Source organism: Cyrtonyx montezumae, unplaced genomic scaffold (genome assembly GCF_038088225.1).
Source record: "Cyrtonyx montezumae isolate F1298 unplaced genomic scaffold, pur_monq_1.0 scaffold_32, whole genome shotgun sequence".
NCBI classification, from domain to species: Eukaryota; Metazoa; Chordata; class Aves; order Galliformes; family Odontophoridae; genus Cyrtonyx; species Cyrtonyx montezumae.
The window spans coordinates 1,498,777-1,525,982 of record NW_027072037.1 but is presented as its reverse complement, the minus strand read 5'-3'; the positions used below and the strand labels follow the sequence as shown (position 1 = coordinate 1,525,982).

General features: G+C 47.2%; 1 protein-coding gene across 4 annotated transcripts in view; it reads right to left on the bottom strand.

Annotated features, from left to right (window-relative positions):
* The window catches only part of NKTR (natural killer cell triggering receptor), a 35,193-nt gene extending 26,306 nt beyond the window's left edge, over positions 1-8,887 (bottom strand). For all 4 annotated transcript variants that reach the window (XM_065744955.1, XM_065744957.1, XM_065744956.1 and 1 more), the window contains exons 1-3: positions 8,812-8,887; positions 8,390-8,483; positions 1,834-1,908 (exon numbers count right to left, since the gene is read on the bottom strand). In XM_065744955.1, the coding sequence (XP_065601027.1) occupies positions 1,834-1,908; positions 8,390-8,447 (133 nt within the window). In that variant the 5' untranslated portion in view covers positions 8,448-8,483; positions 8,812-8,887. The remainder of the gene's footprint in view (positions 1-1,833; positions 1,909-8,389; positions 8,484-8,811) is intronic.
* Positions 8,888-27,206: the final 18,319 nt, after the last annotated feature.

Sequence of the window (27,206 nt, the reverse complement as noted above, 5' to 3'; positions counted from 1 at the left end):
CACATCAGAATACCTTGATACAGCTGTGACCATGGAGAACACAGACCCAGCAGGTGTCTGAAGGGACCACGGCCAATGGATAAGCTCAGGGTGGAGCAGGGGTGGCAGGGGTAGTCCATACACTAGTGGAACAGTATCTGTGTGCTAATCAAAGGGAGGTGACTAATGAGGATGTATTAAAGGGCACGTGACGTGAGCATGAAGTAAGTGGTGTGGAATAAGGTGTGGTTGTTGTCAAGGTTTTGCCTGGGACCGAGTTAGTTTTCTTCACAGATGATTGTATGATGCTGTGCAATAGGGCAGGGAAGATGGCATGTTTGTTCCTGCCAATTTATCTGCATCACACACACTGGAAGAACTTGTCATGGAGAAGCAGAAAGCCAGGCAACAGCTCCTAGGAAGCAACTCAGGCAAGCTAAACAGCAGCACAGATGTACTTGGTACAAACAAGAAAACAATGTTAGCCACACAACCCTAGCCTCTAATCTCAGCAATCCCAAATCCAAACTGGAGAGTTGAAATGGCAAAGAGATGGTTTCTGGGAGCAAGAAAAAAAATAGCGCCATTTAATTCTCTTAATCATTACATACACCAAAATAAGAAATGTAAGCTCTTTGATATGCATTTTTCTCATAATTCAATTATCACTTTTTCCAGTAATTTTTAAAGGTGCCTATCAAATCATGGCTCCATCCTGTGAGTAGAGTGGCAAACAAATTGCAGGAACAAAACCAGAGTTTCTGGCAGCTTTCAAGTCTGTGATTCTGACCTCAAGAGTAGAGAGAACTCAGGACTTTGGGCTCTCAGTGCTTTCCCAACTAAAGACAAGCTCCAGCAGACAACTTCAATGAAACATGGACAGTCAGCTTCAGAGCAGAGTTTAAAGCTGTCAAATCTTTTTAATTGTTCTTTTTCCTGCTAAGTACTTGTTTGCTTCACTCCTCGTGATCTCCAGCTAACTTTGATCTAGCAAAGCCACTGAAAGGAATTAAAAGAGCTACAGAAGATGAGGCTCAGGCTCTACACTAGCCAGTCCACTGGCTAACTTTTAAAGAGGCTTCAATGGTGTGGTTAATTTAAGGCATGCTACTTGAGAACTCAGGTACACAAGACACGAAGACCAAGACACACAGAATGAATTCTCTGCATAAGCAATAATTGGAGATTCCTGTAATAACCTAATCAAGACTGATTTCTTTTTTTTTTTTTCCTGATTCTGATCTTTGCCTTCCTTTCTCCCACCACACAACCCCGGAACTTCTAAGGAATCATGTTCCCACTCCATCTTTTATTTTGCCGGAAGTAAAGAAGTTTTCTCCTAAGGTTTAATAGATGTTCCTTCCTTCAATCCCTACTGCACTGCAATGCACCCAAAACGTACTTCTGCTGTATAACAGCAAGCAAAATTCTACATGGAGCCAAGTGAAGTGTCACCTCTGCACCATGCAGTGACAATAACACTTGATGCATCTCCTGATGAAGTCCTGCTCATCTTTCCCCTTTGTGTAACTCGATCAATAACTTCACCATTGTTTTAGTTTTGTCAGTATCCTCTAAGGAAGCCCCACATGAAGGACAGACCCTAACTTTCTGTTCTTCCAAGTGACAACCTTGCACTCAGAATGCAGCTACTCCACTACTGTAACTCAGTCACCATTAGGGAACACCAGGCTACTTTCAGTGTTACTAAATCCCCCAGGGCACTACTGACTGTCAGCTTTGTTTTCACCAGGAAGAAGCAAACAAACAAAACCTATTAGCTATGATTTATGCCTGTTTAAAGAAACAACCGTAAGAAACATTAAAGTTATTAAATGTAAGCATGCTACTTACCCGAGCACAAGCAAAGGAAGTTTTTGCAAGTCTTTGGACATATATCTGAGAAGAGCTGAAACATAATCCGACCAACTAGAAGATTAAAAAAAAAAAAAAAGAAGTTTTACAATTCTTTATGATCACAGAAGGAGAAAAGCATATGAATAAATCTGCATAACTTCATCTTAGTTCTACACTGTGTTAAGGGTCATAAATACAATGGAACCCTTGGCCTAAAATCCTTTGGTTTAAATAGGAAATGTAATAGATGAATCAATTAAGGAAAATGAAAGGCAGGGACAGCAGGAGCAATTTCAGGACTAACGCTTCAGTTGTCAAATACCATGAATCAAACACTATTTCCTCTCTGTGCAATTTGAACAGAGCAATTCCCACTCTCAGCCTAGCTGCTCCCACACCACTGGCAGCGCTCAAGCTATGTTAATTGGAAACTGATTAAAGTACTGAAGAAGAAAGAGAACTACTTTAGAAATGCTTCACATTTCTCATTTCCCTTTTGGAGATTTACACTGCTGAGATTTCTACAGTCAAAACATAAATACTGTTGGATGTATGAAACCCTTTAGAACGGTGTAATCAGGGAAGTCACTGCCATCTCTGTGATGTGAGATGAGGGATAAAGCAAGGGTTAAAAGCCACATGGCCGCTGCAGGAAGGCCAACACGGATCTGTCAACGTGCACCACCCTCTAGTGGCACACACCGGTAAGACCCCAAAATAATTACTGAACTATCCCAGGAATGACTTATTTTCCTTCCCTTAAAGGAAAAGGAGAAGTTAAAAATGCATTTTATTCAGTATTTCGGCACCATGAGGGTCCTAAGAAATTATATTCAATTTCAAGGCCTTGTCCAAATGCGTACAACTGTCAGTTTTTCTGGATCACAAAGATGGGGATAAATGAAAGACAACACAGGGACCTCCTCTATTTTGTACTCTCAGTGCCTTCAGCTGTTGAAATGACAATTTCTTTATCTGCAGAACGAATATTCTCTGAGGACTGGTTACTACAGCAGGCAGAAAAACCTCAAGAACATGGGGAGAGACGGCCTACAAAGAATGAAGGAACAGCCAAGCGAAGAAGTTATCCTTTGCATGACAAGCGTGGTAATTCAGAGCAGCAGAAATCCCACTGCTCTGTTTGCAGAAGCTCTGAACTGAGCGGTGACTGCTTCAGAGCCACGCACACGTCCCATGTTCAGAGCCCCCTGCACTCCCTATGTGAAATAACACTTTTTTTTCTTCCCCTGAACGACATCAAACGTCACTATCCCCACAGCTCTAAGAGCAGAGCTGCTGATGCATCAAGCTGACAGCTCCGGGCTAAGCAGGAGGCATTTGTACCTTAGGGCTCCAGAAGGGACTTTTGCCCCCAGGCACAGTGCACAGAGTCCTCCCCACGGCAGGCTGCTGCCCTACATACACGGGCACTGCAGGCAGCACTTCAAGCAGCACACACCAATTCTGTCTCCAGGAGGAACAGCCTCATCTCTGCTTCTCGAGGGCAAAAAGACAGAATGTGAAGACAGACGTTCCTAACCATGGCTTCAACACTTCCTTTCGGTGTTTTGTCAGTAAGATCTGCTAACACACCATGCCTTTCAACTCCCACAAACAGTAAAGCACATACCCAGCACCAGAAGACTACAGATTGAATTTTAGAAGCAAGCAAACCTCCCCTGCCCATCGCCTGGAGTGCTGCTCACCTTCTCACATCCCGTTACATAAAATGCTGCAGCGTGCTTATAAATACACAGCCACACACTGTGCATCCATCTGCTGGGCTTCTACCTGTGTTTCACCTAAGCTGCATTGAGCAGAGCTGTCACTGAGAGGTGGTATCTTCCGCTGCCAAAGCGTTGAGTACACGAGCCAAAGATCAAACACACTGACGTGCTCATCAGTACATGAAGTTACTGCTGTTAGTTTAACACGCCAAAACAATAAGTATGTTCAAAGTCTGCTTAAAAATCTACAAACCTCAGCCGTGCCTTGAAAACATAAAAGTGCCTCATCCTAAACCTGGACTGAAGCATTTGCTGCTGTGACAAAGGTGCAAAAGGTGTTCCTGACTTCCTCAAATTTCCTCTTGTCTGAAATAATCCGCCAGCATCGCATAGAGAACATTGCCAGAGATTTCTCCAGATTCATTTCCCTGATATAAAGCTGATATCAAGTTACCCAAACGGGGAACAGGCTTGCTGTGACTCAAACTGCACACTAAAACAAAAGCAATTGCTCACAAGAGTTGTTCCAGTGGGCAAGGCCTGCTCACACCGCTTGGCCAGCTTCAGCAAGAGAAGCATCTGCAGAGGGCTGTGCTCACATCTGGGCTGAACCAGAGACACTGAGCCCTGGGTTCTTCCTCGTGATGAAACTCACAATGCAAGTCCTCCAGCACCACAAGGAAGTTATGTGCCATCAATAGCTGCTTTTAATGGATCAGCAGACAGAAGGTTTCTATAGCTTTAATTTGGTTCTCAATAAAATGATTCTCCTCCACTCACAGCTTTGGAGGCACGTTCATCTGTGCCACGGTGCAGCTGTCACTGAACTGCCATTTTCCCACAAGCCAACACCACAGAAGTTTCACCAATCCTAATTTCACATCTCTTATTACTGAAGTATTGATTTGTGATTAAAGTCCTCCAATGGAATAAATGATAAAAAGTCTTTAAGTTCCCACTAATTAAATACAGTAAATGATGATGCACATATAAATTCTAGGACACTTTTAAGTTCTATTTCATAAAGTGTTATCTGTAGCTAATGAGGGTACACCAATTAGAGAACCCAGAGAGAACCCAGACAGCATACTGACCAAAACTAAGCCAGTTTCAAAGCTCCTTTTTCTGACTGCAAGATGAAAACTACTTCTGTTCTGATTTTGAACCCTTCATCAGTTCTTCAGCTACACCAACAGCAGCTCTATACTGAAATGAACTGACAAAATATCATGGTAGGAGCATCCACAATGTAATGTAATGCAGAATCCTGCTTGCAAAGTTTATTAAAATGATCACTTATTTCAACTATTTATCCAGTGACTTCCCCCAGTTCAGATGCTTAACCTTTTTAAAACAAACTCTGCAGACAAACACAATGTATTTCAGAGGGCAAAGGTTTTAGATTAAACTGCACAGCAATTCAGATAACACTGCACTAATGTGAATGCATTTTTATCTTACAGTTTTTTTTTCCTTTTTATTAAAACTTCAAATTTGGGAATCCAAGGTTTCATATAACTTAAAACACTGCTTTAAAGTAGAAGCACGGCTTCAGATCTCAGAAAAGCAAAAGCCTCCAGTGGAAAAAAGACTGTTTAAAGCACCATTTACAAGAATGGACGCTTCCTCTCAGCTGAACCCATAGAAATCCTGACATGTGAATGCTTCAGTAGTGCCTCCTCACCCTGCCCTGCACTCACTGCAAACCAAAGGCTCCCCTCACCAGCTCTCTGCTAGGCACAGCCCCCCCAAACACTGCTGGGAGCATCCCCAGCTGCAGTGTTCCATCATCCTCACAAAAGCAAATGCTTCTGAGAATTGCTCACAACGAAGGTACACTGCCTTCAGTTTCACAGAGAAATGCAAGGGAGAAATGATACTATGGCTTCTCCTAACAGCAAGGGCTCACCCACTTGGTATTTCATTTAATCATTTGTCCATGACCTCAAGATAACTAATGGGTACTGTTTCATTCTGCACTGTTCTGTATAATGAGAAGACTACAACTTTGAGAATCAGTTCCCCACAGGAGCTACTTTACACTCCCCACTAAAGGTCCCCCATACAGCACGTCCTCTTGTCTCACAGATCACCCCCAGCTGGATCACCAATAGGTTTGCAGAGTCAAAGCACTGACCTGTTTCCCATTGCCAACCTGCAACTTTTTGCCTTCAAAGGACTAAAGACCCTCTAAGCCCCCCCTGGTTCTACTAATGCAGATGGACAGTTATCCTGACTTGTACAGTGGAAACTATTTAATGGTTGAGTTCAGACTAGAGAGAGCTGGGCTGAAGGAACAGACTTATAAAGGGAGGGGACTGATAAAGGGAGGGACACCCCCGAAGAAGAAAAACTAAATCAGAAGGAAAAATGAACAAGGGGGTAAGCAACAACAGAAGACATGAGAACAGGGAGGAGAAAAAGGAAAACTGTTGTGAGCAGGAACAAAAGAAAGCAAAACTGAGTGTTAATGTGCCTTCTGATGGACACAGGCAGCAGCAGGGGTGGGGAGAAGAGAGAAAACATTGCAGGGCCACATCAGCATTACATGTGACATCCCAGCAACACAGCGTTGCTTCAGGTGTCATGATGATTAGAACAGATCCACACACGTTTTCTCAGCAGAGTAAAGCCAGAATTATTTACAAGAGGCATCTGCTGCCATCCCCAGACTCTCAGCTTTCTGCATGTAGTTTACTTCTGCATACCATACGTGTCCAAATCCATCGGCGTGGGGGCACAACACAAAGGAGAGTGGCTGCTGTGTCAAAATAACTGCTTACACTTGATTTAATCCCCATTTACTTTAGGAAAAAAAGCAACAAAACACAATGTGCACTCATAAAAAACACTTAAGCGGCAACTCGTTAGAAGTAGTCTAAAATATCAAATTACACTGAAAAATGCTGACAGAAAGCAGCTTGCAGCACAGCAAGAGACACCAACAAGCAGACGTACAAGTTTTATTCCGACATTCTGTAGCTAAAATTAACCAACAGAAAAGCACAGAAGCTGTAATGCAGTTTCCTGAAAGCACAACCAGCGCTGCAGCGTTCATCCCCGGACTTTGTAACAGATATAATTAACCAGCAAAACTAGTTCACACTCCTCTTTCCTCTCACATACACGTGCATCACCTTTTGCTGCTCCTTCTCATCTCATCTGTGCGCTGCGCTCCTGTTTTAAATTGCTGCAGGTATCCACACAACCCCTGGGTAAGTGAATCTCTGAAGGGGAAGCTATGAGCTGGCAGCCAAGTGGGGGAATATTCGTGGACTCCAAGCAATCAACACTTCAAAATGACTTTGATATGACACAGTTTTGCATCCTGCGGGTGAGGAGACAACCCCTGTTGTGTGAGATGCACATCCTCTTATTCTCTGCCTTTTCTGAAGAGATACTAGTTCAGTTTTTTTCTCAGAGCAGACAGAGCAGGGGGCAATGTTTTACCTGTTGGCTAGCAGGAAAACACAGCACTGTTCTGTTCTCCAGCTTTTTCTCCCTACATTCAATACAAATAAATAAGCAGACAGGTTTCTTACAGTCCAGTCACATAAGCAAAATGTTGATTTGGAGATTGGTGGCAGTTTAAAAGCTAAAATTAGTGTCTCACTGGTATCAGCAGGACAGTACACCTCTCGGAGTCGGTGCCTCGTGTTGTCTGGAAGCATTGCCACATCATTCACACTTGATGCAGCTTCTGAAGGTCATCATACTGCCAAAAGGGCTACGTTTAAGCTTTTAATCTAACTTGAAAACCTAAGGCACGATTGCACAGCCAACTAATAAAGAGACATTACCACGCAGTAGTATAAGCACACTACACTCAAATCCTGCACTAGTATTTTATACATTAGCATGTAAAGTCACTAATCAGTGCAATAAAAACAGCAGGGCTCTGAACCTGAGGTACAGCTGTGAGATTCACATCACTTCAAAGAGAAAACAGATACCAGCAGAAACAACCAGAGCCTTGCACCTAACCCAGGTAACCTAACCTGTGCACCACCAGGAGCACAAACACCTCTAATGCACCATTATCAGGTATCAAATCCAAGCAGGTATGAGAGAAAACAAGGTAATCCACTTCCACTTGTGATGCATAAGGCTGAGGTAAGGTATTGTGCAGAGGAAGCAGGAGCATGTGTGAAAGCAGAGCAGAGGAAAACAGCACAGGGTGGATCTTCATGTGAGAAGTCACGGACTTGCAGGGGTTGGAAGGCACCTCTAGAGATCACTGAGTCCAAGCCCCTGTCAAAGCAGCTCCCTAGACCAGGTTGCACAGGCAGTCGAACCTAAAATCCTTTCCAAAGATTAAAAGCAAACGACATAAAGAACGAATTCATCAAATGTCATCAAACTGCCTCTCCTAAGCCGGAACTCACCCGCCCGACAGCATTTTTAATTGTCTGATTCTGTAGCAAATACAAATTTAAACCTAAAATCCCAGTTACGTTATCTCTTCAGAAAGGTATTCTGAGGTGCCAGAGCATCTCAAACGGGAGATGTACCAGCAAAAGATGTACAGATATCCTTATCACCGGAGCGAGCACTCAACCTCGATTAAAGGATTGAACGGAAACCAAAGGGGCTCAGAGCTGCATCCGAGCACAACCACAACTCGGAAACAAACTCATTTCAAAGTCCTTTCAAAGAGACGCCGAAGCAGAGAATGAAAGTGAAAGCGCACCCAAGCTATCGGTACTCTTCAAGAAGAAAAATAAGGAAAAAAAAAAAACAAGATCGAGCAGCAAAGAGCTGGAAACCCCCCCCCCCCCCGGCACACCGGGGGGCGGCTTATAGGGGTTTGCGTGGGGACAGCGTACCTGGCTCGCGGTTGATCTCGATGTCGAAGAAGCACTGGGGCCGGTCCTGCACGCCCATGGCCGCGCGGCCCCGCGGCGCTCCGCTCAGCACCACCTGCACACGGCGAGAAGCGCTCAGCACAACGCAACCCCCCCCCCCCCACACACACACACACACAAACCCTTTCCAGCACCGGGAGGGGGCACTGCTTTTAGAACACGATATATATATATATATATATATATCCGATCCTTTCTTTTCACTCAAAAGTAGGACACCCCCCTCCACCCCTCCCTCCTTCTGTCTCCCCTCCCCCCCCACCCCGCTCTCCCCTCCGAGGCCCTCCCGCTCTGTGGGGGAGGGGGGAAAGGATTGACCCCCACCCCCCTCAGCGCTGCCAACCCGCCCCTCTCCCAGCCCCGGGGCAGCGCTACGGCCTTACCTGGCAGCTCGCGCGCTTTGTCCCCGCTCCACGCCGCGTCCCCCGCCCCCTCGCTCTCCCACCCCCCGTGAGGAGGCACCGCCAGCCCCGAGCGCCATTACGCGGCCGCTGAGTGGCCCACCCCTCCACGCCCCGCCCCGCCCCGCCAGGCCCCGCCCCCCTGCGCCTGCGCGCCCCGCCCACTCCCAGCCCCCGCGCTTTCCCGCCTTTCCGCGGGGCGGTGTTCCCGCGCCGCTGCTCCGTGAGGGGGGTGATGGTCCATCGTGTCCCCCCCATGCGGAGATGTCTCCTTAACAAAAGACATATTGTGTGTGTGTGTGTGTGTGTGTGTGCCCAGAAACACTTGGCACGGGTTGTCGTTGCTGTCCTACTATCTAACGACAAGTTCTGAGGAACTATAACCTTCCTCCCATGGCACTAACGCTGAATTCACGCTGGGGTTGGGGTTTCCACTGCGAATGAAGGGGTGATGTAATAACAACGCGTGTTTCCAACCTGCACAGAGCAGGCAAAGTGCCGTTGTCCAATGCTACTTAATGCCAGTAACAAACATATATACATACACATAAAGAAAGGTGGTAGTGTAATGGTTTGTCTCCACACTAAGCAGCAGTCGCAGTTCCTAAGGGCACGCAGCAATTTACACTCATCCTCCATTTGTCACCATTTGCTCCTCTGAGTTTGGGGCATCAGGCCATCCCGGAGCGTGGGAGCAGTGCGTGCTCATTAAAAATTGAATTGTTAATGGTTCAGGTGGGAGGTGCCCGCTCACTTATTAAGGCCGTAACTCCTCTGCGCGGTTTGAGCCTGCATGGCTCGTGCCGAGCTGCTTCATGCTGAGCACAGCCAGCATCTTGCCACTGCTTCTCGTGTAGCCCTTCGTAGCCATCTCATCTGTGTCATTTCATAGGATCACAGAATCCACCAGGTTGGGGAAGACCTACAGGACCACCCAGTCCAACCGTCCACCCATCACCACTCGTTCTCACTAAACCATGTCAGCACAATGTGCAAGCGTTCCTTGTATACCTCCACGGTTGGTGACTCCACCACCTCCCTGTGCAGCCCAATCCAGCACCTGACTGCTCTTTCAGAGGAATATTTCCTAACATCCACTCTGAATCTCCTTTGGCACAACCTGAAGCCATTCCCTCTCATCCCATCACTGGTTAAAAGAGGCCGATCCCCAGCTCACCACAACCTCCTTTCAGGCAGTCATAGAGAGCAGTAAGGTCTCCCCCGAGACTCCTCTGTACTGCACAATCCCAGCTCCCTCAGCCATTCCTCATAGCCCTGTGCTCCAGACCCCTCACATCCTTAAAGAAGTGGCTTTTCTGGGAAGGCAGCCCCCGTCCCAGCATGGACTCCATCCAAACCACTCCTTGTTGGGTGCAAAAGATGTCTCATTTCACTTCTGCAGCTTTCCCAGCAGTGGGGACACATAAAAATAAGTCCTCACTACCCGAGATGTAATGCGTTCCTCAGCGTTTCTCAGAGGCTGAGCAAACCAGAAATCGTTGCAGTGATTTTATTAAGAGGCACTGTCTGCACGGTCCTTCTCCGTGCAAAAATCCAGAGGTCTCTGATGAGAAAAAGTAAATAAATCTGAGAAGAAGCAGCAGAAAAATCAAGGGGCATTTTAGAAGACAGGAATGCAACAAAGTGGAATTGCAGAAGTAATTGATCTATAGCTTTTACGGCTTCTGTCCCTGTAGCATTTGTGCGTCTCGTGGAGTGTTAGCAGTCAGATTCTGTCATCCTTTATTGTCTCTCATACAGCACTGTGCGAGTGCTCCCTGAGGAAGCTTGTCTTTGGAGCTGCATAGGTCCTTCGGGGATACTTGCACTGTAATATCCAAAAAAATGTAGCATCGTCTGGCCCTAAATTATTTATCTGCGAGATGCCTTTGTAATGTAGAAGGATATTATTTACCTCACTTGAAGAGTGGAAACTGAGAAACAAAGCTACTGAGAAACGAGCTATAGCAGCTCCATAGGAATTCCTTTCCAAAACAAACAAGTGAAAGCAGGTCTCCTTGGCTTCCTTAATATTGCTGGACAATTAATATAACTTTGTATTGTTATGTTCTTGGTCTTTTCCTCCTGAGCTTAAGTGTTAATTAGTTTCCATCTTCCCGCAGTCACTTGCTCATCTGTTTTTGGAATATGGACTGCTTACTAAAGGCAGATGGATGAAGAAATAGGCAAAAGGCTCATGAAAGACGTGGATATTTCCAGCCCTGCTTATTTAAACAAGGAAGCAAATTAGAAGGAAGTTTCTGGTCCCCTTGGGAGAAGCTCCTGAGATCATCTCTAGGACTAAAGCTGATAAACATGCAGCCTGGTGGGAGAAAGACATACAAGAAAAAAGTTGTTGTTCTTAAAGCACAGTTGAGGCCAATCTTCTGAACTGCGAAACACTGAGTTACAAATGAAGATCTTTCTTGGTGCTGTTCTGGAAACATCCTCTGTCACCTGAACCCTGTGGCAAAGCCCCCATTGATTGCAGTGACGATGGACGCAGGCTGTTGCAGCGGGGTTATGGCCTGCATCACAAGGCAGCATACATAGTTATGGATTAAGAATTGCTTCTGCGTGACGCTAGTTTTTGATCAGCCTTAATTTTGTGAAACATCCACTTTTATAGTCTAAAATTGTCCTGGTTATGTTCCAATCCTATATAACATATATATATATATGTGCATGTACTCATAGAAGCAGACCCAACTTGATTCTACCCCAAATCAACTTCAGAGGTTCTTGGTTATATTACGCCCAAGAATTGAAGTTGGCAGATCTTGGCTGGAAGTTGCATTATTTTCTGGGACAGAACACGTCTGTCTGCAGCAGTTTGAAAAGCAAGAAGGTGCAAGAGCCACTGCTGAACCATCCTGCAAGCCACGTGCAAATCGGAAGACTGCTTCAATTTTCCACAGTGCCTTTGACTGTCCTGATATTTCTCAGTCTAAACTGGCCATGGAAGCTCTACCTAGCCCACTGATGTTTAGAGGAAATTTTCAGCATAGTTTTTCATTATGTGGGGCATTTCTGTCGAGGTGGTGGTGCTCAAAATACTTCTGTGTGATAAATTCACGGCCACCTTTTCTCCGTGTCTCTCTGTAGCTGCTCTTCACAAGTTCTCATCTGCTGTGAATGGATGTGAAGTGTTGACACCCAGAGAACTGACTCAGAGCTGTTCACAAGGGTCACAGATTTTGAATGGCGAGAGAAGCTGGATAAAAGAGCCAGAAAATTCTACAGCTGAATTTAAAAGCTTGAGTTACCGTAGAAGAACAAACGAGTACTGGGAGTGTTTCCTTCAGTTGTTCCACTGTTCACTGTCTCCCACAGCATCCTTATAACAAAGCTGAGGAAGTGTGGAATAGATGAGTGGATGGTGAGGTGGGTTGAGAACCGGCAGAGCTCAGAGGGCTGTGATCGATGGCGCACAGTGCAGTTGGAGAGCTGTACTTAGCAGTGTTCCTCAGGGGTCGGTGCTGGGTCTGGTCCTGAGAGGGAGCTGCGTGTCCTGGTGGATGCCAGGCTGGCCATGAGCACTGTGGTGGTGGAGAAGGACAATGGCATCCTGGGATGCATTAAGAAGAGTGTGGCCAGCAGGTCAAGGGAGGTGATCCTCCCCCTCTGCTCTGCCCTGGTGAGGTCTCACCTGGAGTACTGTGTCCAGTTCTGGGCTCCCCGGTACAGAACAGACAGGGATCTGCTGGAAAGAGTCCATCAGAGGGCTACAAGGATGAACAAAGGGTGTGGAACAGCTCCCTTATGAGGAGAGGCTGAGAGAGCTGGGGCTGTTCAGCCTTGAGAAAAGAAGACTCAGAGGGGATCTGATCTATGTCTATAAATATCTAAGGAGCAGGAGGCAAAGGGACGAGGCCGGACTCTTCTCAGCAGTGTGTGGTGATAGGACGAGGGGAAGTGGTCACAAACTGAAGCATAGGAAGTTCTGCACAAATGTGAGTGGGAACTTCTTCCCAGTGCAGTGATGGAGCACTGGAGCTGCACACAGAGGTGGTGGTTCTCCTTCTCTGGAGACGTTCAGGACCCACCTGGATGCCTTCCTGTGCAACCTGGGCTGGGAGCTGCTTTGGCAGCAGGGTTGGACTCGATGATCTCCAGAAGTCCCTTCCAACCCCTACAGTTCTGTGATTCAGATTCAGGCATGCAAAGCCATTTCTTTGGTATTTTTTTCTGAAGTACAAATACTGCATACTGGAACGATGGAAAACTTGCTTTAATTATGAAATGCCTCACTGCTGAGCAAACAAGAAGTTGAAAGTGAAAAGCCATCAGGCAGTTATCCGTTAAGCAAACTTAAACATTGAAAAGGTGCTTAATTAAAAAACACACATGCCAGCCTCTGACTGAGGAGTGTGGAGTGCTAAAGGGAAGTCAGTGCCTTGGGGATAAGTAATAAACAACCAAATCTGTCAGCTCGAGGCTGCTGATCAAAATCCACAGCACGTCCGTGGTACCTGACATTTGTCCAAACAGCACACGCCAAGATGTCGATGATCTGGGTATGGCTGGCAGGAAGCTCCTGTCCACCTCACAGAAAACATTATAGTGGTGGGTACTTATAGGGACCTGGAGGAGAGGCAGTTCGTGCTCCTGTTCAGACAGGAAAGAGTGAACTGTGAATTAAAGGAGAGGAGCACATGGAAAGTGCAGCAGATGTAGGGGTTTGGGCAAGTGGACTGCCACTGGTGCCTGCCTTTGGTGATGGCTGTCCCAGCTGGCACCGTGCATTAACAGCTACTCAGCTACCCCACAAAGGTTACTTGCAGCCTCGTCCCCTTTTTGGTTACTCCAGAGGCATGTGCAGGATTGGTCCCGGAAGCCTGCTGTAGGAACTGCTGTGCCTATAGGAATGGAGAGGCAGATCTTTTGAAACCACTCTTCCACAGACTGTGGGCGTTAGGTAGAAGTAAAGAAAGGGCACATGTATTGCTGTCTGCCTAGCAGCACTGTCATTAATAGCTTCACAGCGATGGGGGGCACAGACAGAAGGTAAAACCCAATTCTCGCCACCCATGTAGTGCTGAGTCAGCTCCAGTAGCTTGTTCTCTCTTCACCCTCTGACCAACTCCTAGGACACTTACACAGCCGTCCCATCGCTGAAATCTGTGTGTCAAGCAAAACCTTTTCCTAGGACATGCTTTTGGGAAAATGAGCATTGATTTGAGGGCTCCTATGTCCTCAGACTGCCTACAGGGACATCTGTAACCTCCAGCATCCAAATGCTCCCTGTGGTTCTGTTTATTTATGCTTCGCTTTCCCCAGGGGTTTCCTGTGAGCCATAACTCACTCAATACCTGAACTGTGAACATACTTCCTAAAGGATTATTGAGCTCGCTTCCCATCCTGCCCTGAAGCTTTAGGAACGTTTCCATCCCTGGCACGAGTAGGTGGAGCCATCTGCTATCCAGGCAGTAAGCAGAACTTGTTAATGACTGTCACAGTGTGATAGAAATATAAGCAAGTCATTAATCTATTACGTGCTCAATTCTGTAATGCAGCAGGGTGTGTCCCTGTGTCTATAGCTTCTCTCTCTCTATATATATATATGATTATTCTGCAGAATCATTAGGGTTGGAAAGACCAGTCTAGTCCAACCATCAACCCACGTCTATGACCTCTCTAGGGCACGTTGCTCAGCGTGACATCTACACTTGAAAACCTTCCTGGATGGTGACTCCACCACCCCCCTGGGCAGCCCCTTCCAGTATTTCACCACTCCTTCTGAGAAGGAATTTTTCCTGATTTCCAACCTGAACCTCCCCTGGAGCAATTTAAGGCCATTCCCTTTCGTCCTATCGCTACTTACCTGCAAAAAGAGGCCAACCTGCCTTCAGGCAGCTGTAGAGAGCAGTGAGGTCTCCCCTGGGCCTCCTCTTCTCCAGTCTGAACAATCCCAGCTCCCTCAGCCACTTCTCATAAGACTTGTGCTCCAGATCCTTCACCCGCTTCCCTGCCCTCCTTTGGACGTGCTCCAGGGCCTCAGTGTCTTTCTCACATAGTAATAAGTATATTAAAATCTAATATATACAAAATCTAATATAGTCATAAACTTGCTAACCAGTATTGCCACCTAAATTCAAGTGTTTGCAGTTACTCTCTAGGTCCTGACACCCATATTTCATGTAAACTGCTATATAGGATGTAGATGGGTATGTTCTCTGCAGGTCATTACCAACAGCTTGCTGAGACTAGAAATAAAGGCAGCCTAATGCTGACAGGCAAGTCAGGTTTGGGAGGCTTGTGGGTGAAAGGGCTCTTCTCTGGATGCCTGCCTTCTCCCTGAAAAAATAAATAGCTTCAGCCTCTCGGCATATGATATGGCATCAATTTCAGCATTGCCAACATCTTATCCAGAGAATGTTCGTGAGCAGATGCTGACAAAGAGGCTGAAGCACAGAATTACAGAATATCTTCATTTGGAAGGGACTCACAAGGAGCTCTGAGTCCAAGCCCTGGCTCCACACAGGACCACCCCAAGGTCAAACTCTGCATCTGAGAGCGTTATCCAAATGCTTCTTGAACTCCAGCAGCCCATGGCCTCATCGTCAGTGAATTGTGTAGGTCTGAAGATGGCATTTGGCCTGATCCAAATGTGACCCAATGTCAGATTTTGCACTGGGGTCTCACACAGAATGCAGCGAGTGGGCCACGCTGCGTGGCAGCCACACCACTGAGTTTTTACCCTCGCAGTAAAATGAGACTGTTTGTGTTACTGTGTTCTTGCTGTCTCCCTTCTGTTTCCCTGAGCCTGTTATCCTTTGTAATTTTGAGCTCTTGGAATGGATGACAACAAAAGTCTTTTGGCAGGCGCGTTGACAACCTGTATCGCTCTTAAGTCAGTAAAAGAAGTGAGGCAATTTAGACTAAAAGCCTATCCTTATTCAGAGTGAGACTGAGGGAGAAATCAGAAATAAAACCAGAACTGAGCAAATAGGAAAAAGGAAAGATGATACGTACTGCAGATGAAGGCCAACTGACCCTGCGAGGAGCTTGGCATGAAATGTGCTATCTCCGCTATCACTCTGATTCAAACTAATAACAGCTTTTTTGAGGGGAAAATGGGACAGCAGTTCCTCTCCTCTGGTTGTTTTTCTTCCCTTTTTTTTCTTTCTCTACAGTTTTCTTTGCCTCTTTACCTTGGTGTTGGAGACGTATGAACCCCAGCTCACTGTTCTCAGTGGGCTCCATCTGCAAACACTGCTGAGCTGCACAGTAGAGGGAATGCTTGAGATGGATTCAGCTCTGGTACGTCAGTGCTCATTAGTTATATCTCAGCTTGGATGTTTGTGCACCCTCGTTGCCAGCACTGAGGACTGCAGCAGAGTTTAATAATTCACCTGTGATGCCAGGCAAGTGCATGCAGCCAGCACAGGTTCAGTGCTGTGCCTGTGCTGAAGAGCATGGAGCAGAGGCATCAAAGCAGCTCCACAGACCAGTCTGCCAAGAGCAATGATTCATCCACTGCGCTGAGCCAGACGTGACTTCATGTAGAGCTGCTGGGACGCTTTGTCACTGCCCTCCCAGTGCTGCTGCTCCCAGCATGTGACATGTGGCACAGAAGGTGCTTCAGTTGGTTCCAGGCAGGGCCAGCTGAGCTCTGGCAGGGTTTGTGAGCCTGGGCTCAGCACTGCATCAAGGCAGCTGTGATGCTCCTAGACCTAGCTTGGCCACAGCTTGAGCACAGCTCCATTTGTATGCGTTGCTGATCCTGGACCAGTAAATCATCCTGAAGCTGAGCTGACTCTGCACAAAGGCGTCTCAGGTACATCTAAATCCTGAGAGCTGGCAGTGTTTTAAAAATAACGAATTCAAGTCACAACACAAAGGTAACTGGGGAAATATAATGGCCCCCACAATCTTAAGAGGTCAAACAGATTGATCCAGCACTTTGTTCTGGTGTTAAATCTGTGAATGTGCAGCTGAGGCTCCTAAGCACAATCATCATTAATATCAAGAACTGTGCCAGTAAAGAGAGGTTAGCAGAGCCATGGCTGCAGCAAGGCATGTAACTCCCAACAGCTCCGAGCAGGGAAAAGGGAACACTTACCTGCCCCTGGCACTGGGGGAAGAAGGGAGAATCCTGGGAACAAAAGAGGACACAAATTCTGGCATGTGGGCATGGGCAGAGCTGCTGGGATGAGAAGGAGGGATGATGGATTCATGCAGGGAGCCCCTGCGAGGGGTGGGAGGTTTCTATAGGAGGAAGAGCTAAGGAATGAAGGATTGCCAGAAGTCCTCAATTGGCACAGTGAGCTCACAATACAGTGTTAATAAAATACGCAGTTCCTCCTGGCAACAGTGGTAGTAATAACCATCACGATCAGTGCTAATGTTGACGTAAATAAAGCTATATGCAGTTATGATCAGCAAAGGTCAGGAAGGTATTCCTTTCCTGGATTGAACAATTAAGTACATTGTCTGCACCTACAGAGAGACAAGGTTGGAAGGGGAGGGTTTATCTTCTGAAAGATTCAGCACTGACCGCTGCCAGAGACAGGATACGACATTGATCTGGTCGGGAATGACAGCTCCTCCTTTCTGCAACAACTGCAGAATATTTGTGCTGGGAGTTTGGAAGGTTTGGCCTCACTTAATTCGATACTCAAAGATCGTGGTTGGCAGGGCGATATAAAACTGCCACTGTGATCTAGTGAGAATCTTGTTTATGCCTCTGCACAGCAAGAGTTTGTCTTAGGAGAAGGCAGGAACTTAAAGTAAAACCTGAATGTAAACGTATAAGTAAGATGGGTTGGTATTTCCTTTAAGGTTTAAATTTTAACTCTCAAAATAGAAATAAGATGGTCTGGTATTTATTCAAGCTCCTACTTGAGATGCAGGCTAGATTTCCATAGGTCTGTTCTAGTAAGGAGTTGCAGACATACTGTCAGTGGTGCTGCCACGCTCGTTTAATGGATTACAGTTGGTGCTATTAGCAAACAGTAATTGCTTGTGATTTAAAATATATTGTAATTGCACTTTTAACACTGACATTTCACGATATCAGGATGGTAATTGTAGCATCTTTCATTTTGATCAGTTTGTAATATGGATGCAAGGGCAGTTCTCCAAAGAAGACCAAGAGAAACAGAATGCTTCAGGTCCTGTCATAGAGCCTCCTGTGTTGCTCCCCTTGCAAGGCACAACCACACTTCCCCCCAGGGCAGCAACAGCGAGACTGCATCTGAAACCACGCAGAGATCTCCAGAATGGAGCCTTCAGTCTTCTGTACGTAAAACTTGTGAACTGCAGGGTATTCAGTGGGAGGAAAGAGAGGAAAAAGCTGTTAACCTGGACACCGTTTCACACGATGGGAGTAGGGAGGATGCTGTCAGCTCCACCTCCCTGCACAGCTCAAGCAAAAGCACAAGCGGAGATCTCCCCCGGCACTAACCTTTGTCACTCAGCTTCAGTTTCATGTGAATAGAGATCTGCTTGCCTGTACCCTCTGCTCTGCTTCATTTAAGTATCCACACACGGAGAGGGAAGCACCCCTACAGGAACATCGGGGCAGTGCCTGAGGTTAAGCAGGATGAACCCGAACTGCAGAGCTGAGGTTTCTGTACCTACAGCTTGGTGAAGGTGCCCAGGTGGATTTGTGCGACCTGCCAGTCACACACAGATCAACACTGCAGTTCTGAGGGAGGATTACGGATCGAATGGGAAATGAGTTGTGTGTCATTCTGCTGCAGCCGATTAGTTTTTTTTCCCATACATCTGGTGGTTATAAGCTCATCTAGAAACCTGTATGCCTTGGCTTTGGGTCGTGGCTGCACTACAAAACGTTTCTTCTACGTTCTGTAAAATTGAGCTTCGGCGTTGCTGCCAGATCTGCAGAGCTGCCCAGACCCAGAGCTGCCAACGTAGCAGGAACAGGCTTCGAATGTAATTTCTGACCCAGGAATTGGAAACACTCAGGTCTGGTTAGATACACGAGCCAAGGAAAATCACTGGTAAACTTCGTTAGAGAGGATTTAGTTGCATCTCTGCTGCACGGTCACATTTCCTGTGTGTGCCCTGCTGGCACTGCCACGCATGCTGCACACGAGTCGAATTCTGCTGACAGGCTAAATGGGAGCAAACTGTGTCCCCTCATTCTTAGGTAAAAATAATTCATTTCTGGAGGCAAAAATGTGTCTCTGTCTCTCCCTTGGACCATCTCTCTCATCATTTGCTTCTTATTCTCCCCTCTGCCAGAGCACTGCATCACTCATTTTCCTTCTCTAAGGACTGTCTCTGCTGCAGGCTTGTCTGCAGCACTGGATGATGCACTCGGTGCCAGGAGGCACCTCCTGATGTGTGGCTCCACTGAACCACTGCTGACCCTGCCATACACTCCTACACCCTGCCCCCACACGCTGCTTTTCTGTTGTCCTCATTATAGGGAAATGAAGGGGAAAAACATAAAAGTAATGTAAGCAACACTGCCGGGGAACAGAAAGCTCGTAGGAAGAGCAGTGAAAAATCACACACAGCAGAGAAATTCTCCTGAGAGAATGCAAAGATTTAGGGCAGCCAAACAGTAATTGCAGTGTTTGCAAAAGTCAGCGTGCCTGCTCCCTGTTCTTTACAGCAAGCAGTGTGTTCAGGCAGCACAGCCTGCTTGCCGTTCCTGACGCTTGTGATTATTTTCTTTTCTTTTCTCTCTCCATTTGATCAGACTTCCCAGACAATTCTCCCTCTCGTTTGCAGTTTCATGGACTGTTGTGGGCACTGTTGATACCAGAGGTTCTAAAACTGAGCAGAGCTGGATTAGTCATAACAAGAGCGTTGCATTGTCGTAGTGTTGTAGTGTCTCAGCTGGATAAGTTTGCTCCAGAAGGCATGTTTCTAGGACAAACAGTATCTGTGAGCACAGACATCGGTTGCTGGGGGCAATGCAATGGGAGCTCTTGGAGGAAGATAGAGAAAACAAAATTGAAACCACTTCTGAGTCACTCATCCAACAGTCGTGCAGCTTCCAGCCCTTCTCCAACAGCTCCTGGGCTATGGGATTTGTATAAATGTGGCTACGCAGCCATTTTCTACATCCTTCCACGCTCAGTACCCACAAAGTTTCCTCCTGTTTGGCCAGCATCTTTCTGCTGCAGCACACACACGACGTGTGGGCATTGCTCAGGCAGCAGCCCTCTTGTTCAGGCTGCACAGAGCACTCAAGTGATGGGGGAGCGAGAGTGATTTTTTTTCCAAGAAGATATGTTCGTGCATAGTTTAACCCATGTGGTTCAGTGCGTAGTTCCCAGCTGCATTCCTTTCATGTCTTTAGGAAGAGGTGTCACTGTGTAAACCTGATGCTGGGCTGCTCCTTTGCTCCTTCTCCCATCAGCACAGTGCTCAAAACAAGCTTTGTGGGCTCTTTTCTTCTCTCTGCTTACCAGACATAGGCTATCCAGTTTTCAGACTGCCTCTCATGCAATTGAAAAGGAGAGGAAAAATCAAAGGACCGGCAGAAAGGATCTTCCTGGTGAGGAACACATTGGGATTTAGGTGTTGTGGACTGAAATGGATATGGCTCACAGTCTGCGGACACCACCTGGGTTGGAGCAAGTAGTCTACGCAGTCTCTTCACCCCATTAATTGTGCCATCCATGCCCTGTAGCTGTGCTGGGACACACGGGCCTAGCAGAGCAGGGTATGGCACTGAAGGTGGGTGATACAGCCACAGTAACCCAAGGTCAGCATGGTCTGTACTTAAGGCAACATCACTCTGCCCCCAGGCTTAATGAAAGTTGTGTTGTTCACCCAATGCAGCCTCTAATTGCTGGCTGAAATTCTCCCTGTAATTACAACTGGCCACTTTTGATACTAGTTGTTAAGCTGCAGTTCTCCATTCCAGTGCCACAACCAGGGTGTGTTGCCTACTGCTAATTAGGCAAAAGTAAGCTCCAGTTTGAATCTTCTTGAAGGTTGGGAGAAAGAAAGGCACCCTGGCAGCAGGTGGGGAAGGGTTAACAAATAAACAGAGGCTATGAAACTGAAACATTCTTTCTGGCTTGAAGATGCAAGTGCTCATCAAGCACAGTCTCTCTTTATCCGATATCTCACAGTGCCACGGGGGACAGTGAGACGCCTGCAAACCAAGGTCACTGCCTCCATCTAAGCAATCCATTGCTACGTGTTGGCACAAAAGGAAAAAGCAAGTCCTCCTGCACAGCCAGACCGAGTGACACGAGGCAGGCGAGGAAGCACTGAAAAAGGACGAAGTGCTCTCCCCCAAATTCTCAGATATTCAGAGGAAATTATTCAGTCTGACCTCAATTGCGAGTGGGTTTTTCCCCAGTCATTTCTCCCCAGAGTCTGATAGCTTGTCATTTAAAGGGGAACAAAGAAATGCAGCAGTCTATAGATAATAGCTAAAATAAATCCTCTCTTTTTTAAGTAGAGAATCAGAGAAGAAAATGAAACAGGATGTAAGGCCAAATCCTTCAAATAATCACGCGTACTTAACCCAGGGGACTGGATGGATATATACAAATCAGTAAACTACTCAGAGCCAGACCTCGCTGTGGACACTCGTCTGTGGGTGTCTGTCCTGCTCACCCAGCACTGCCTCAGATGGCTTTGGCTTCTGCTGACTGTGTTGGAGAAGGTCAGGGGCCAGCAGCTCCTTCTGGCCAGGGGGAGGGAGCAAGCCAACTCGTCCTGGGGGGGAAGGACTGGGAGCAGAGTTCAGCGATATAAATAGGAGCTGTGATGTGTGATATGCCCTCAGGTCAGAGGAGAAGCCTGACCTTCTTTTATCTACAGGTATAGCTGCTGCCAATTAGCTTATTTGTAGACCAAAAAATTGCCCAGGTTTTTAAAGTAGCTCCTGTCAATGCTTTTTAGATGCCACAGCATCACCTGAGGAGGAGTGGGAGTGATGGCTCTTTGCAGGAAGAACTGTCATAATGTTTATACTATGCTGATTGTCCCAGGAAATAGCAAATCTCTCCAATGTTAAGCAGATGTCACCTCCTTGAAAGTCTGAAGCTACTGTGACTTAGAATGAAAAGGGAACAGAGAGGCAAGGCTCTGTGTTGAGGGATACAAAGCTGCCACTAGATCCCTCACAGCTACACTAAATCCCAGACAGCTTCATAGGGTCCTGGCCAAAGTGTCTGGTCCTACATGTTAACGGGGCACAACAAGAGGATGTGAAGAACCAGAGGAGGCTTTCAGCAGCGTGTTGTGTGCCCCACTAAGCTCTGCAACCTCCTTTCCACTCAAGAAGGGATTTTAGCCACCTGCACCCCGGAATTGTGCAGCTGTAGCCTTGGATCAGGCATCCCATAATTTTGTTGCGAGCTTGCCCCATGGGGCTAGATGTGTACCCAGCCCTAGGCCACCCCATAACTGTCCCTGCTCTTGGCAGGAGGAGCACAACATAAGTGCAGTGACTGCCTCTGTCTTAGAAGGGGACAGAAACACTGCTCCACGCTGCCCGTGTCACCGCCCCATTCATCTGACCCCAGGAAATGCAATCTGTTGGGAGCATCTCACAGTGCTGCACCCTGAACTGGCCGCCCCAACCCCTTCAGGTTAATCTGGCATGCTGGGGATGGGATGCACACTCAGCTATGACCTGTGTGTTTCACTGCTCGTGCCTTTCCAACTCCAAACCCATGCAAAGCGTGGGGATGAACTGTGGAGGAAAGGGAGGTGGCTGCAGCTGACACGGCCCTGAGTGCACCAACAGGCTCTGCCACCTCCTCCCTGCCCCTCCTTGGGCTTTAGTCACCTGAGCCCAGGGTCAGCTTTGATATGTGACTAGTCCTGCCCAGTGCCTTCACCCGTGAACCCTCCAGCACTTGGTCCATGGCAGGTCTGCGTTGCACATACAGCTGTGCCCTGCTCTGCCCCACTGCTGCTTTCTGCAGAGGCACGAGGCAGATGGAGGGCAGGGAGATCCAGTACAAGTTAAGGAGTACTCTCGGTCTGCTCATTTAAACTAGAATTAAAGTAGTGTGATTCTTCGCCAGTGCAGATAAATGCATAATTGATTATTAATTCACTTTACAGAGATGCTGTATCCTTTAGTCCCTACTTCATGCGGACTGCGAATGGAGTACAGCATGAAAGCGTGTTGATGGGGCTGCATTTAGCAGAAAGCACAGCTGGCACATTGCTCATGCTGTTCAGGCTTTTAAAAGTCAGAGGACGTAGGGCTCCCTGCTGGTAAAAATATTCCAAGTTGCAGCTTGACTCAAGGGTGATTGCAATGTGAAACCTCCTCAAAGCCTTCAGGGTACAGGCTCAAAGTATTCTCACCATCCTCCCACATCTCTCCTTTGGTTGCACCAACGTGCCCGTGGGGCTCCACTCTGAATGAGATCAGGGAACTGACAGAGCTTTTAAAGAGCAGATTTAGGTGCACCATTTCTTTTTTCTTGCTCCACTCTCTGATCCCCCTCACAGCTGTCCTCACCAAACCCATCCTGTTGCCAGGAACGAACATCAGGGTGTGGGGATACCTCAGGCCACCTGTGGCACTCCTACATCACATGGAAGCTGGGCAGAAAGTTAAAAGCAGCACTGAACTGCTTCGAGGAGAAAGCAGCTGCCTCTGTCCTTGGAGGATGAGGTGGGGATTGAGAGAAAGAGGAAGCACAGAGAATATAGACTTACCCCCATTGCTGATGGGGTCCAGGTGTTCCCTGGAAGGGCTGAGTCTGATGACTCTCAGATTTCTGAGTAACAAAATAAGTTCAGAGCTACACACAAAGAAGCACAGAATGGCATTTTTGTGATAAGCCTCCAAGTTCTGTCACACCCAATCACTGTTTTCCGTGAACCATTCAATCTTAAACCACTGGTTTAAAGTGCACTGACTGCATGATTATTTAATCAATGCCTTTCGAAGCTGACTCTGTGTGCTGCGAACGCTTTGCTGCCAGCAGTGTAAAAACAAGCTGAGGCTGGAGCTACAGGATCGTGTTTTAAAAAATATAAATGTATGTGAGGACATCATTATGCCTTTATCTGTTTCAGTGCAAATACAGAGGAAGGAGCGGGGGTTCTTCACACTGCATACATCTGAGCTCCAGAACTCTGTGACAGAGTCTGCCGATGCAGAAAGCCTTCCTGAGTGATAAGGGACATTAGGCAGGACCTGGGAAGGAGCGACCCACTGAGGATCACCACGTAGACAGATCCTGTCTGGTTCAGGAAATTCCCTGAGATGAAATCGGTGGGAAACTGGAAGAGCAGTTGGAGGGGGATCGGTCACTTTGTCATCTGCTTATGGACACTGCTGGAAAAGGGTCCTGAACTAATGGGTGCTTCGCCTGAATTAGTACCCCTGCCATTTGCCATTACAATCTAATTTATTGTCATTAAGCTATTAACATGACAATTCAATAATAGCTTAATGATTCCTCATATTATGTTTAAAACAAACCCGATTTCCTGAGAATGTTTATACAAACCATCATTTTGTTCATTAAACACATGTGATGAGATGCATTCAGTTCAGTAAGCATAGCAAGGCAAATAAATCTCTCGCATTTATCAAATAGTCACAGAATTGAGGATTTGCATTACAAATTACATCATGGTCTTCCACAGTCCTGTGGAGCTGATTTGGCTTCACCTCCTATTACAGTAATAGATAAGCAGTGTTAGAAGTTAGCAAGTCTACTTTCATAAACCCTAGAAAATGAAAATGTAAGACTTTGCTTCTTATGTTCCTCCAGTGTGGATATTTTGGGGAAAAGAGCAAGTGATGCTCCCTTTTGGAAGAAGGCTAATGGTGTCCTGAGCTCCATCAGGGTGAGGGGGCTGATCCTGCACCTCTGCTCAGCACTGCTGAGGCCACACCTGGAGCATGGGGTCCTGTTCTGGACCTTCAGTACAAGAGAGACCTGGGGAAGAGGCCAACATAGGGCCACCAAAGTGCTGCAGGGCCTGGGGCAGCTCTCCTGGGAGGAGATGCCAAGAAAGCTGTGGCTGCTCAGAGGGATCCCACCCACATCTCTAAACCCTTGATGGGAGACACATAGAAGACAGAGCCAGGACAAGAGGCAGCAGGCACAAACTGGAGCACAGGAGGCTACATCTGACCATCAGGAAGCACTTCTGTGCTGGGCAGATGCCAGAGTGCTGGCACAGGGATCAGAGAGGCTGGGATCTCCTCCCTGGGGATATTCACAAGCCACGTGGGTGCAGGGCTGAGCTGGAGCAGGGTGGGACCAGAAGGCCTTCAGCAGCCTGTGATCCTGTGAGCATGGACTTCCACTGCATTTATACTTGTCTGAACGTAGTGCCCAGCCAGTGTCTCACAGTGACATGGGGACATGCAAAGTGTTTAATAACATTTCTCTTGACAGCCTGTCACCCTGCTGAGAGCAGGAGAGAGAAATACAGCAGCTACAGAAGAAACACTGTCTGGAGACCAGGTCTCGTGCTACCTTGGTTTGTCAGACATCAGAGGAACATCATGAGCCAGGATCTCCAGTGAAGTGACTAATCTCATAAATCATGTTTTCAGGTAAGCTCTAACGACTGGATATGTATAAAATTGAGCACGTTCAGGTTTTAATCCTACAAATCCTTCCCATCTTGCAAATAGCTCAGATTCACTATTTGGGTGGCTAATATATACTACTCACATGCACGAGATATATCCGTGTACCATAAATAAGTGGCTGTGAAAAGCACCAAGACTGCAATAGCCTTCTCTTTCAGATTGGTGTACACCCTCCTGTGAAAGCAGAACTGTGTACAGTCAGCTGGATAACTCACTTGAGTATCTTGGAATAAACACTGTGGCTTGTCTAAAAACAGGATTTGTGTCCAGTGCTCTTGCTCTGTTAGAAGTATTGGTGAAGACATTTGAACACTGCCAGGCTATTATGTCTGTTTTGTCTTTAACATCACTCCCAGATGCCAATTGTATTTATGCAGAAATATGTCAAGAGCTTTGCATGTCAAATGTCTCAGTCAAAGTTTTAGCATTTGTCATGCACTTTGAAAGCTGCTCTGATTTTTCCTCCCCAGTCATAGTGAGGATCATTAAACCCTATGAAAATCTGGTAGACAAGCAACCTAATAAAGTAGTTCTTTGTTTTTGTGCCTGATGTGATCATTCAGACAGAAAGTCAGGCAAAAAAACCACGCTTCTCACAACTCAGTGGAGAAAGAAGTGGAGGAGTATCCTGTCTCCTTCTAACTGCCAAGTCACAGCAATAAGAAGCAAATTTGCATTTACTGCAAGAGATGAAAGTGTAAAAACTCCTTCACTGAAATAGCAGTTATTTCCCCAGCAAGGCCCTTCTCTGCAGGCTGGCACTCCCACAGCTTCCTGTGGACTGCAGGACTGCTGCCTGACTTCTGCATGATCACCTTTCCTGCCTGTCCCTAAAGGTGTCATATACACTAACCCCAGCCTACACCTCCGTGTGGAAGAAAACCTCCAGATGCATTCCACGTGGCAGCTTTTTTATTTTCTCCTCAATATTCAGTCTATGCTTTTGTCTTTGACATGAGGGTGTGCTGCTTCAAAATAGAAGCAAGGATTGGCTCCCATTGCTGGGCAAAGCTTCTCAGATACTGATTCTCAGTGATCAATCCTAATGTCTGCTGAGCGGTGCTAACCATCTGACACAGCTTCTGTCTGCTTATCCCTCCTGGGCCAGTGACAGTTCAGCCACAGCTTGACTAACAGACCTCTGGCCACAGAATACGTTGAATACTGAGTAGCTGGAAGAGTAAAAGAGAGGAGTGAAGGCTGCAAAGGCTTTCAGAGGATGCCTGTGTCCTGGGATCGCAAATCCCCACTCAGCCAGGCTTCAGCCCGCTCCTCTAAAGGAGGACAGACTGCGGCACCGTAGGATCCCAAACAGGCTTCCCTCTGCTTTTGAATAACACACAGCTGCTGTAATCTCCTGTTGTGATCACGCACGTGCGCAGGTCACCACCTTCCTAACATACAAAAATCAGAGGATCACAGAAGGGCTCAGCAAAAGCCTGAAAGCGTGGCAAAACATAAACAGCGCAGCTCTTTGTCTGGGTGCCGCTACTTCTCAACCAGCACAGACCCCACGCAGCCTCGAACCCGCGACCCTACCCACCCCGTCCCGGCGTGCACCGCGCGGCGCTGCTCTGCCGCCGCCTCTGTGGGCGGGGCGGGCCGCGCTGTGGCTGCGGAGCAGGCCCGGGGCGGGGGAAGGTGAGACGCGGCCTTGGGGCGATCCCCTCCCTCCTTCCTCCCTCCTTCGTCCCGCGCTGAGGACGGGGGAGTGTCTTATAACGGGGTGGGGGGCTGTGAGGGGAGGCTGTGCCCCGAGGGGGTGCGCTGTGTGGTGGAGGGGCCGTGGGGATCCTGCGGGAGGGAAGTTTGGGGGTGGGTGAGAAGGGGCAGTGAGGGAGAGAAGAAGGGGAAG